Consider the following 10,208-nt stretch of genomic DNA (forward strand, 5'->3'; position numbering starts at 1 on the left):
AGAAAGAAAGAAAGAAAGAAAGAAAGAAAGAAAGAAAGAAAGAAAGAAAGAAAGAAAGAAAGAAAGAAAGAAAGATGTGAAAGGCGGCTATGGGCTGGATGGGGGTGGGGTGGCTAGGAAGCCAGAGTACGGAGCCTGGACTTTATTCTAAGGCAATTAAAAAGCCACTGAAGGATTTAAAGGAGGGAGTACTGAGATCTGATTTGCATTTTTGGAAGATCACTCTGGCGGCAGAGTGGAGTATTAGACCCAACACACACACATTTTCAAGTTGGTTTACAATGCACGGCTTCACATGCCAAAACCCAGACTTTTCGGACCACACTCCAGCTCCACTTTGAGCCAGTACGTTCTGTTACCTACTTGGCTCTAGTCCACATCGCCTTGGAATTCTTAATTGGGGTGTGACGTCATCTATAAATTCCAGCTTTCATCTCCAGAAGACACACAGGCAAAGGACCTGGCTACCCTCTTGACAAGCAGGGCACTCTCTGTCTTTTCTTTTAATTACATTACATTTTAAAAATCACGTTACCGCCAAGCACATTCCTACTTTTTTATTAGAAGCGTATTCTTAAAAACATATTCTTTTAAGCACCTTGTTTAGTGATTGCATAGCATTTCACCATACGGGTGATGGCACCAAAGTCATTTGTTTAAGTAGGTGAGTCCTGGCTCCCTACAGCCCACCTCTTGGCCTAGGGGTTTGCTTTCCCTGCCAGCGGGGCATCCACCGGTCAGATTCCTTAGTGCCCACAAGGTCCTGTCAGCTCTCACGTGCTTGTGCTCTATTTAAAGCAATCACTCGGAAGATTAGCAGTCCAGGAGAGTTCAGACTTGAACGGACTGCCTCTCCTTTCCACCACAAGCCTGACAGATGCCTTGATATTTAAGAACATACCTCTTAGTTCTCTCCCTCTATCAGCTGAGAGGCCCAGGAAGCTACCTAACAATATATTCCTGAAAAAGGTTTCTTCCTTCCCTGTTCCCCCCCTCCTCTTTCCTAACTTAATAAAAGGTGCCACCAACTAACTACCCTAACACCAAGTCAGAAATGAGGTCCTGTAGACATTTAATCATGCACACACACACCTACATACACATACAGGCAAGTATGTCACCATATGTCAAAATGAAACATAGCATCATCCATCACTACCTACTTGTACTCACTTTATTACTCACGAAGACCGAGTTTCTAAACCACCCGAATATCTCCAGTTTGTCACATGCCCTCCATCCCCACCAAGTCACCCAAGCTCAAGCCAGCCTATCCCTCCACTGGATTGCCCCTCTGCATTCTAGATGCCTAGTTCACCAGTTACCCCAGCCACATCCCCATTTCTGCACTGAAGGCAAAGTAACTCTTCAGGCTTCTGTCTGGAGCCCCTCAGGGCTTCCTCTGCCTTTTGGACCTGGGCTGGGCCCTGTCTCGGTTCCATCTCCAGCCTCATCCTGCCCTGTTTCACTCTGCTTTCTCTTTGCTCCTGCTCTTGGGCCCACAGTTCCCAGACCACCTCCTCCTCCAGACCCCGTCTACTCACCCTCCACACAGGCCCTTGCCTCAGCTACATGTCCTGTCCCTCATCCACCAGGCTGGCCCTTGACAGTCCACGAAGACCCAGCCTCCACCGGGGAAGCCTGCTCAGGCCCCTCCCCTTCCCAGGTCCAATCAAGGTAAAGTCAACTCTTGACTTGCCCACTTGTTTTTGAGGAATAGTATACAAAATAAAAAACAAGTGAATACGAATTCTCTCCTCCTTTACCTCTTTCCTTTGTCTCCTGGTTTGATTCTCCCTTAGTTCTGCCACATTCCATCAACTTGTTCCTGTCCGTCTGCGAGCACAGAAGCTCCAATGAGCTCTATGCAAGCTTCACCTGAAAGGCCTGGCCCCACCCACCCCAGCATCAGATTCTGCAGTGAGGGGTGGAGTAGGTCTGCGAGTAACAAGCTCTCTTCCCCCCAGGTAGTTCTGATACTAGCAAAGCTGAGGGGCTACTGGGCCCATCTAGCCCTTCCCTCCTTTCTCGCGGGTCTCACCTTGAGCATTTGAGGCTATCCCTTCAATCTCAGAATTGGGTTTAGGGGTCATGGCTCTGGCCAGTCCATAATGAAGTGCCTCCTTCCCTTTCTCTATCATGCTTCCTCTCACTCCCTCCCCATCTCTCCCAATTCTACTGTAATGATGCTCTGCCTTCTACTCTGTGCCTGTTTTCTCAGTGACTGCATTCCTTTTTGTGGGCAATCCTTATCCCACTTGACTTCTTAGGAGCAGAAAATGAGACCATAGGGATCCAAGGGACGGACATGGGAACTTCGGACAAGAGTTGGGCAGTACTCATCTTTTACTCCTACCTGTCCCTAACGCATCGAACCCCAAGTCTGCATCCTGGCAAGCACATCATGTAAAGGCCCAGGACCTCAGAGGTCCAAGGGCCCCTCTACGTACTAAGTAAAAGTCCCAGATCAGAGGAAAGAGTAGATGACAACAGCAGTAACGCTGTTGGTCAGTATCTTTGTGTGTAATGTAAGCACAGTATTAAACAATTACATGGGGGATGCTGACTGTATAGTAAGTAGAGAAATCTCCAAAAGCTAAAGTAAAGCGGGAAATAACCATTTCTTGAGGCAGACAAGCCACAAACAGAGCAGGTAACCCCTAGGACTCAGTTTTCAGCCACTCTTTCATCTGGCCTCTTGTCTTTAGCCAGGTGCCTAGACAGGGTCCTCACCGTCACTCGGGCTGCTCCTGAGACCTACAAAGGAGCCTTTGGACACCCTGTTCCACCTGGAATCCGGATGCCAGTGCTTCTGTCCTGAGCCCAAATCACCTGCCTCCACTCTCTGCCTTGGGTCACTTCCTCTTCTGGCAGCTTTCCCGCTAATTTGCAAGTCCTTCACATGAAGGCAAGAAAAATACCATCAGTTCAGCTCCTCTTTCAGTGCCTAGCATAGCCTTGAATCTCCTGAGAGTCTAGCAAACACCTAAGAAGACAGCCTAGGGCAGAGGTCTGTGAATAAGCTTTGAAGCCAGGGAGGTCTGGGTTTGAGCCCCAGCTTTGCCCTTGTTTGGAGGATCCAGTGGGGTAATGCCTGTAGGGCATGCAGGCTCTCAGTAAATACAGACTCCGCCTTTGATAAACAAGGAAGGTCGCTTTGAAGCGATCGTTGTCAATGATGCTCTGAAGTGAATAAAAATGTATTAACTGAAGCTGAAAATGTATTAGCACCTCAGCAAAAACATGGAGAAATTTTCTTTGAGGGGAAGCATCCAGTCACATTGGAAACAAATAAGAAAAAAAAAGTGGTGTTTTTTGTTTTTTAAAGAAAATTGGCTGGCCATTACATCCTCTTTGCTTTAGCTTTGAGTGTCCATAATGCAAGTTCTCCTTTCGTGGAGGATGTGTTCCCTTTGCCCTTCTAAGATGCACAGGTCTCCCTGGAGAAGTCTGGTCTGCCCATAACACCATGTGTCCCGTTATCTGTGATACCCCACACCCCGGATGTATCGGCCAGGGCTCTCCGACGGTATTCTCAGAAAATTTAGGAACCACTTCTATGTTCCCGCTTTGACACACAGCTCCAATTGCCAGGCAACACATTGGTAAAGCCCATCTCAAAGTCACAGACTGAATCCATGTAGATAGCTAAGTCTGTAGTAATAAATCTTATCAAGATAGGAAATTCACTCCTTTCCTGAAAACAAAATGAAGAGATGATTTAAAGTGTCCCCTTCTCAGTTCTCAGCACCGCATTCATAATGTGCCAGCCTTCCAGGCCAGCATCAAGGTTTCACGCTGCCACTGAAGGCTAGCATGAGCTTTGGCACAGCGTTTATCAGCAAGAATAAGTTAACTGACAAGACAATCATGTTATTAACTATCATCTCTTAAAGATAGGGGAGTTCTAAATTTTACTAAGCACACCCTCATTTGATTCTCATCCCTATTTTACAGATGAGCAAACTGAGACTCAGAGAAATTCACAGGCTTACTCGCACACATGTAGCTGATCAATGCAAGAGCTTACACGGGAACCTGGGCATCCGGCTCCTAGCCTCCTGCTCTGTAAGAGGGAGCCTTTTGAGCTGCTTCTCGAGAACCAAAAATGGAGATATGGAGCCAAGCAAAGCTTATTTGCCTTTTTCCCAAAAAACCAAACATTGATGAAAACAGACTTCAGTTTGGTCTGAATAATTCAGAGGAAAAAATAGTTGGTTCCAATTCTATAGGGCCAACTCTTCCAAAACCAAATAGAAAGACCAAGAAAAAAGTCTGAACCAGTTCAATGTAGCTTCTGAATCAATTCACGCCATAAATATTTACTGAGTGGTTCTGTACAAAGGCCCAGGCCTCGGTGTCAGGGAGCTTGTACTCTAGTAGAAGGGATAAAACAAGAATGAGTCTCACACTCACACAGAACAAAGGCCAGGCCCACAAAAAGCAGAGTGTAGAGAAAGAGTGATGGGGGTGGAGGTGACGAAGAGACATTCAGGAAGGGGTTCCTGAAGAAGAGGGTAATGGGCTCTGACATGGACAGAGGAAGAAATGGATGACAAATCAGCCATACAAAGGCATGACGGGGACAAAGCATGGGCATGAGTTCACATACGTGGAAAGTGCCTGGCACACAGTATCCACTTATCAATGCTTGATCACGCGTATTTGGAAGAAGGGGGAAGGAGGCCTTAGACCGAGGTTTAAAAAAAAAAAAAAAAGCAGCACTGCCATATTGAGAGGAGATAAGCATGACTGGTGAGCCAGCAGTTTGCTGGGGTGAGCAAGAGAACAGAGAGGGCCTGGAGGCCGGCTCGAGGTCCCCTTCACAGGGAGGTCACTTGCTTTGGTTCTGCCCCACCTACTTTGAACTGTGGCTGTGGGAAGCAAACGATGTGCGAGCCATATAGTCCTGGACATAAGTGAGGGTGTAACATCTTCTCTGCCCACAGGAACCTGCTCCTCTGGACCAGCGGATAGCTGTGTGTGTGTGTGTGGGGGGGGTGATGGGAGCACCCCAGGAACAGCCCCCATCACCACTGCCTCTGCAGCAGAGAAGGAAGCACTGGGCTGGAAGGTGCACATAGAACAGGCTGGAAAAGTTCCCACGTCTGAGCACCTCCCAGAGCTCAAGAGGGACTGAGCCACTTCTATTTTTTGAGGCTCCCTAGGTGATAACATAAGAAGAAATGCCAAAGTAAGGTTACCAAAGTTGTGGTGCGTTTTAAAGGTTTGCAATAAATTAACATGTTTAATAATTAACATGCAATGTAGCACAATTATACTATTCAAAAGCCAAATAGAGACTTTATATACAAATATCAGTTCATATTGCAACATATACTAGTGATGTGGTTAGCAACAGGACCTAGGTTTAAAGATATGTGATGAACATCGTTCTCTTTCTATCCTGTCAGTTATCTCTTGGATTAAATGGATAAACTCATTTGGAGATAACAGCAGAAGTGAAACTTCAAGGCCCTTTACAAATGGGTGACATGGGCCCATATGACCCTCCTGCGTAACTTCCTTCCATTCACCCCACTCTTATTCACCCTTCCCTCACCCTCACCGTCCACTGACCATCCTGATGATAAGCCCCAGCTGGACCACTCCAGTCTCATGCAGGTACCCCGAAATCAGCCCCGTGGTTCCAATAACTGGATCAACCAAAGACATCTCTGCAGTCCAGGAGCAGGGCCCAGTCCAGCTGTGTGAGGAAGGCTGAGGGCTCTTCTGGGAGCACTGCACAGGCTGGAAAGACAGCGGCGCTGCCTGCACAGCAAAGTGGTGACGGCCACTTTCCACCCCTGGGCTTGTTTTTTTCTCTCCGCGCCCTCCTCTGCTTGGCTCCTTGGGCCCCTGTGCAAACGCTGCTGTTGTTCCAAATGGCTAAAACCACTTGACATTTAATGCAGCAGAGACCCTGCAAGGAACTAACTGCACACTCAGTGGTAGAATTCACTGCACCAAAAAATTAGATGGTTCCACTGCCTGCCTACAAATTTCAATGGCTTTGTAAATGATTAGAAAAGAAGAAATTATCAGGCTTTCTTCAGATGCCCCCAAAAGACAGCCAGTCAAAGAGTGTATTGTTCACCCGAACACATGCCTTTGACCAAGACAACATCTAGGCAAGCAGAGACAGATATATGGATCCACTCATTCAACCACTCATTCCATATACATTTATTTATTGCATGCCCATTGTTTGTCAGGTGCTGAGCTAGGTATTGGGTATACAGCTATGAATAGAACATGAACTTTTCCTTCATCAACATCAGAAGATGAAGTAGCTGGACAAAATGAGGGACAAGGAGAGAGCTCGGTAAACACTATCCCGGAGTAGTTATTGCAGGCTTAGTGTAACCCCTTAAAGTAAGGCTGAGATGCCAGCCGCCTTCCTTCCTGCTCTGTCTCCCTCACCTCTTCATCCTCTGCTCCTTTCTTTAATTCTGCCCCTCTTCCTCCCATTCATCTTCAGCCTCACTTTCTCCCCAACCTCCCTGTCCTCTTCCATCCTCAAGCTCTGGGTAAACAAAAAGCACGCCATTCTTAAGCCCACAGCTCCCTCAGCCCTAGAAAGCTGTCGTTTTCATGCAAATATCTGCTTTACAAACACTTTACCATTTATTTATTTCCATCAAAACCTTCACGAGCAAGAGGATTTAATCAGTAGATGTCATAAATACTGGATGTTATTCTTTTTTAAAAAGCTGCAGCTCTACCAGCAAGCATCAGACTAGGACGTGTGCTACCCAAACAAAACTGAATGAAGCCCCAGAAGAATGCAGGCATTTTTGGAGCTCCAGAGTTTTAGCTCAATTCCCCGTGTCGAGGTGGCTGCTATCTGTGTCAGTCAGTGCGTCACAACATCAGCCTCCATCCCCCGTTGCACAGCACCCCTTAGCAAGCGCCTTCCCACACAATATCATCAACTGTAAAACTGCAACCACCATTGAAGTTACAACCGTGATTGTTTCTACAAACGGGGAGGAATGCAGTTCTGTTCAGTCAATCCCCATGAAGCAGGTTACCCATGGGACAAACATCTTTCCTTTTAGTAAATTCAGAATGCCCTTGGCTCAGCCACACATTCACATGAGTTACCAATTCACTGAAACAAACTGTTCATTTGCATGTATGAAGTTCTTTCTTCATGCTGAGGTAAGGATGGTTCCACAGCATCCCCATAGTCTGTAGTGACCAAATGGAAAGTCTTCAGCTGCTTGATCTTAATATACTGCCTTAAAAAATGACTTCATTTGTGGAAAATGGGTCTCAGACTTCACCTTATATTTAGCCCCCCAGCCATCTGCTTAAACAGGCCCTGTATGAGCTTCTTCTGCCTGCTCTAAATATCCTCTCTGCATTTCTGTGCCTCCCTCACCTTTTCTCTTTAGGGCCTTCTACCTTCTTGTGATTTTATATTTTGCTATAAATTTTAACTCTATTCTCTGAGATGGCTCTCAACACCATGTCAATGTCTAAGAGAACTCACAATCATGAAATACAAAGGAAGGACCCCCATACCTCGCCCTATACCATATCCTCCCTGACCCAAAGAATCAGCTCTAAGAGTTTACATCATTGCTATCACTTTGAATTAAGCTTTTCTTATTACTGTTGTATCAATCATAAGCACCTAGGATACTGCATAAAATAATGAAAATCTGTATGGAAGATTTCTGATTGCCTACTGACGCAGTATGCTGTGACCAGCTAGTAAAACGACGTAACACAACTCAGGGGGAGGGGAATATATTATCATCTAGCCCTGAAAATGGAAATACAGTTGACTAATAATGTAAACATTAAGACCAAAGGAGTAAAAAGAATACTGAAATTGCACTTTTATATGCGCGTGTTACATATAGTCAGGATTCGGAGTTACATTGAAGAGAGTTTCATAGAATGAAAAGAAATCAAAGAAGGGAAGAAGCGAGAGTTTTCCTTTGGCTATTGCTCAGAAAAATTATTTATGGTATCAGGAGCATCAAGGAAGACGCTCAAGAGCAAGAAGTGGGATAAAAACATAGAGTGAGCAGTTTGGGAGAGAGGATTGCCTTGGCTCCTACAGCAATAGGCAGAAATGGAAATACAGGGGACGCCTTCCTAGCAAGAAGTTTACATTCATGCCAAGAAAGTGGGTGAACACCATCAGATATAACCAGACGTTCCCCTGCCTGACTCACAGGATGGGCTCTGGTATTTCAGACCCCGGCAGGACTTGATGAGATTCTCTCTCAGTGGCACCAACCCAAACTCTGATTCACCATCGGTTTGGGGAAGGCCTCTTTTTTGGTCCTGCTAGAGGGGTGGTGCTTTTGTGAAACTACTATTTACACATGAGATGGCAATCCCTTGAGGGAAGAAGAGAAGCTGTCTTTTGAAGGGGTACAGGAAAGCTTAGCGCATTGGTTACTTCGGTTACAATCAGAGAACATCTCTGTCCCTGTGTGTCATCTTTAGGAAAAGGCTCGATGTTGGTCCTCCTGACCCACTGGTAAGTGGAGTGGGACCCACAGGCAGCCTGTTTCCCCACACTCTGCTGTCAACCACAGGCTCCAGACTTCTTTCTCAGAGTGAGAAAATTTCAGGAAAAAATTGTTTCCTTCTCAACTAAGACCAATGCCTCTGCCCTGGAACCGAGGGGCCCCATTCCCTGGCAAGGAGGCTCGCAGGCCATGCTCCACATAGACGTCTTCAGGTTAAAATGGCTTTCCTGAAGCTTTCCCTATCTTCAAGTCCCAAAACTGCACCCTCGTACTCCTGGCCTCCTTCATGGTGGGGGCGGGGGAAGGGGATGTTCTAAAACACCTCTTGGCTGGAGCGCTTTGCTCAGTTAACTGTCCCCTTCTGCCACAATCAAAGGTGTCTCTCATTATAGGTGCTTTGAGTCAAGGGTAGGAAAACCCAGACCCAAAAGGGAAGCGCTAAACATACCAACATTTGCCCTGAAGTGTCTGGGTCATTGTCAAGGGAATAGCTTGTGCCCACGCTCTTCCACGAAAAAGCAGACCTGTTCTCTCTGACCAGGCCCTTAGGCCTGGCTGGACAGCACCCGTGTCTGGCTTCCAAAGGAACTTCCCCTTGGCCATCAGTCGCTCATCTTGAGTGACCGGAAAAAAAAACAAAAACGTTGCCAAATGCCCCGGGGTCATGCCTCTCTGCTGCCGACTCAGAGGGTTAGAAAAGAAGCTTCCTGGGCTCGAGAAGGAATAGGGAAGGGCAGGAGCCCCATTCCTTCAGAGACCTGGGAGCGATGCTCTCCGCGCCAAAGAGTGGGTCACCGGGGGGAGGCGCCGGGCAAAGCAGCCTCGGGAGCCCGGTGCTTCCTTGGAAAGCAAGAGAGGCGGCGAGGCGGAGCGGAGCGGAGCGGCCCACCACCCGCCTGCCGCCGGGAAGCCGGAAAAGTTCCTCCCGGATCCGCGCGGGCCTGCCGGCGTCTGTCCAAGGTGCTGAAAGGTCCCCGCGGGCGGCAGACGGTCTCGTTTCCGCGAGCCCTCCGCCTCCCGGGCGCCCGCTCTGCCCTTCCAGCCTCCTGCCCTGTCCTCTTCCCCTTCCCTCCTCTCCTTCTGCCCCGCGCCCTCCACTCTCGGGCGGCAGCAACTCCGCGGGCGCCCGGGCCCCCATGTCGCGCCTGGGTCTGCGGAGCCTCTTCCCCCGGCAGCCACCTCCAGGGCGCCTCTGCCGCTGGTCTGTTGCCGCCGCCACCCTCTTACCTTCTTCTTGCGATCACGGGAGCGGTTCCTCCGCTTCCTGTTGGATTCCTCCTTCTCCTTCTGCTCCTGGAGGGCCTGCGCCTCGATGTCTTTGATTTTCTTCAGCTGTTTGGCCGCCTGAGCCATGGTGGGTCACGGTGCTCCGGTCCCCGCCTCCCGGACCCCCTAACACTTGGCAATCCAGGTGGCGACACCCTCCCGAGAAGGAAAAAAGAGGAGTCTCTGCTCCGCGGAGCGGGGAGCTTCTGTCCCCGCCGCGGGAAGGATGCGGCCGGGTCGGCGGGGAAGGCGGCTGCGAGCCCCGCGGAGGGCGAGGCGCGCCGCGGCTGCCCTGCGGCCCCGGGATGGCGCCTCCCGCCGCGGCCGTGGCTCGCTCGCCGGCGCCCGGGACCAAATATCTGCTTTACAAACACTTTACCATTTATTTATTTCCATCAAAACCTTCACGAGCAAGAGGATTTAATCAGTAGATGTCATAAATACTGG

At 48.6% G+C, this 10,208-nt stretch overlaps 1 protein-coding gene across 1 annotated transcript in view; it reads right to left on the bottom strand.

Moving 5' to 3' along the window:
- The window catches only part of ANK1 (ankyrin 1), a 217,526-nt gene extending 207,418 nt beyond the window's left edge, over positions 1–10,108 (bottom strand). The window contains exon 1 of the mRNA XM_019649237.1: positions 9,723–10,108. Within this exon, the coding sequence (XP_019504782.1) occupies positions 9,723–9,848 (126 nt within the window). The 5' untranslated portion in view covers positions 9,849–10,108. The remainder of the gene's footprint in view (positions 1–9,722) is intronic.
- Positions 10,109–10,208: the final 100 nt, after the last annotated feature.

The sequence above is a fragment of the Hipposideros armiger genome, unplaced genomic scaffold (assembly GCF_001890085.2).
Source record: "Hipposideros armiger isolate ML-2016 unplaced genomic scaffold, ASM189008v1 scaffold_131, whole genome shotgun sequence".
Lineage (NCBI taxonomy): Eukaryota > Metazoa > Chordata > Mammalia > Chiroptera > Hipposideridae > Hipposideros > Hipposideros armiger.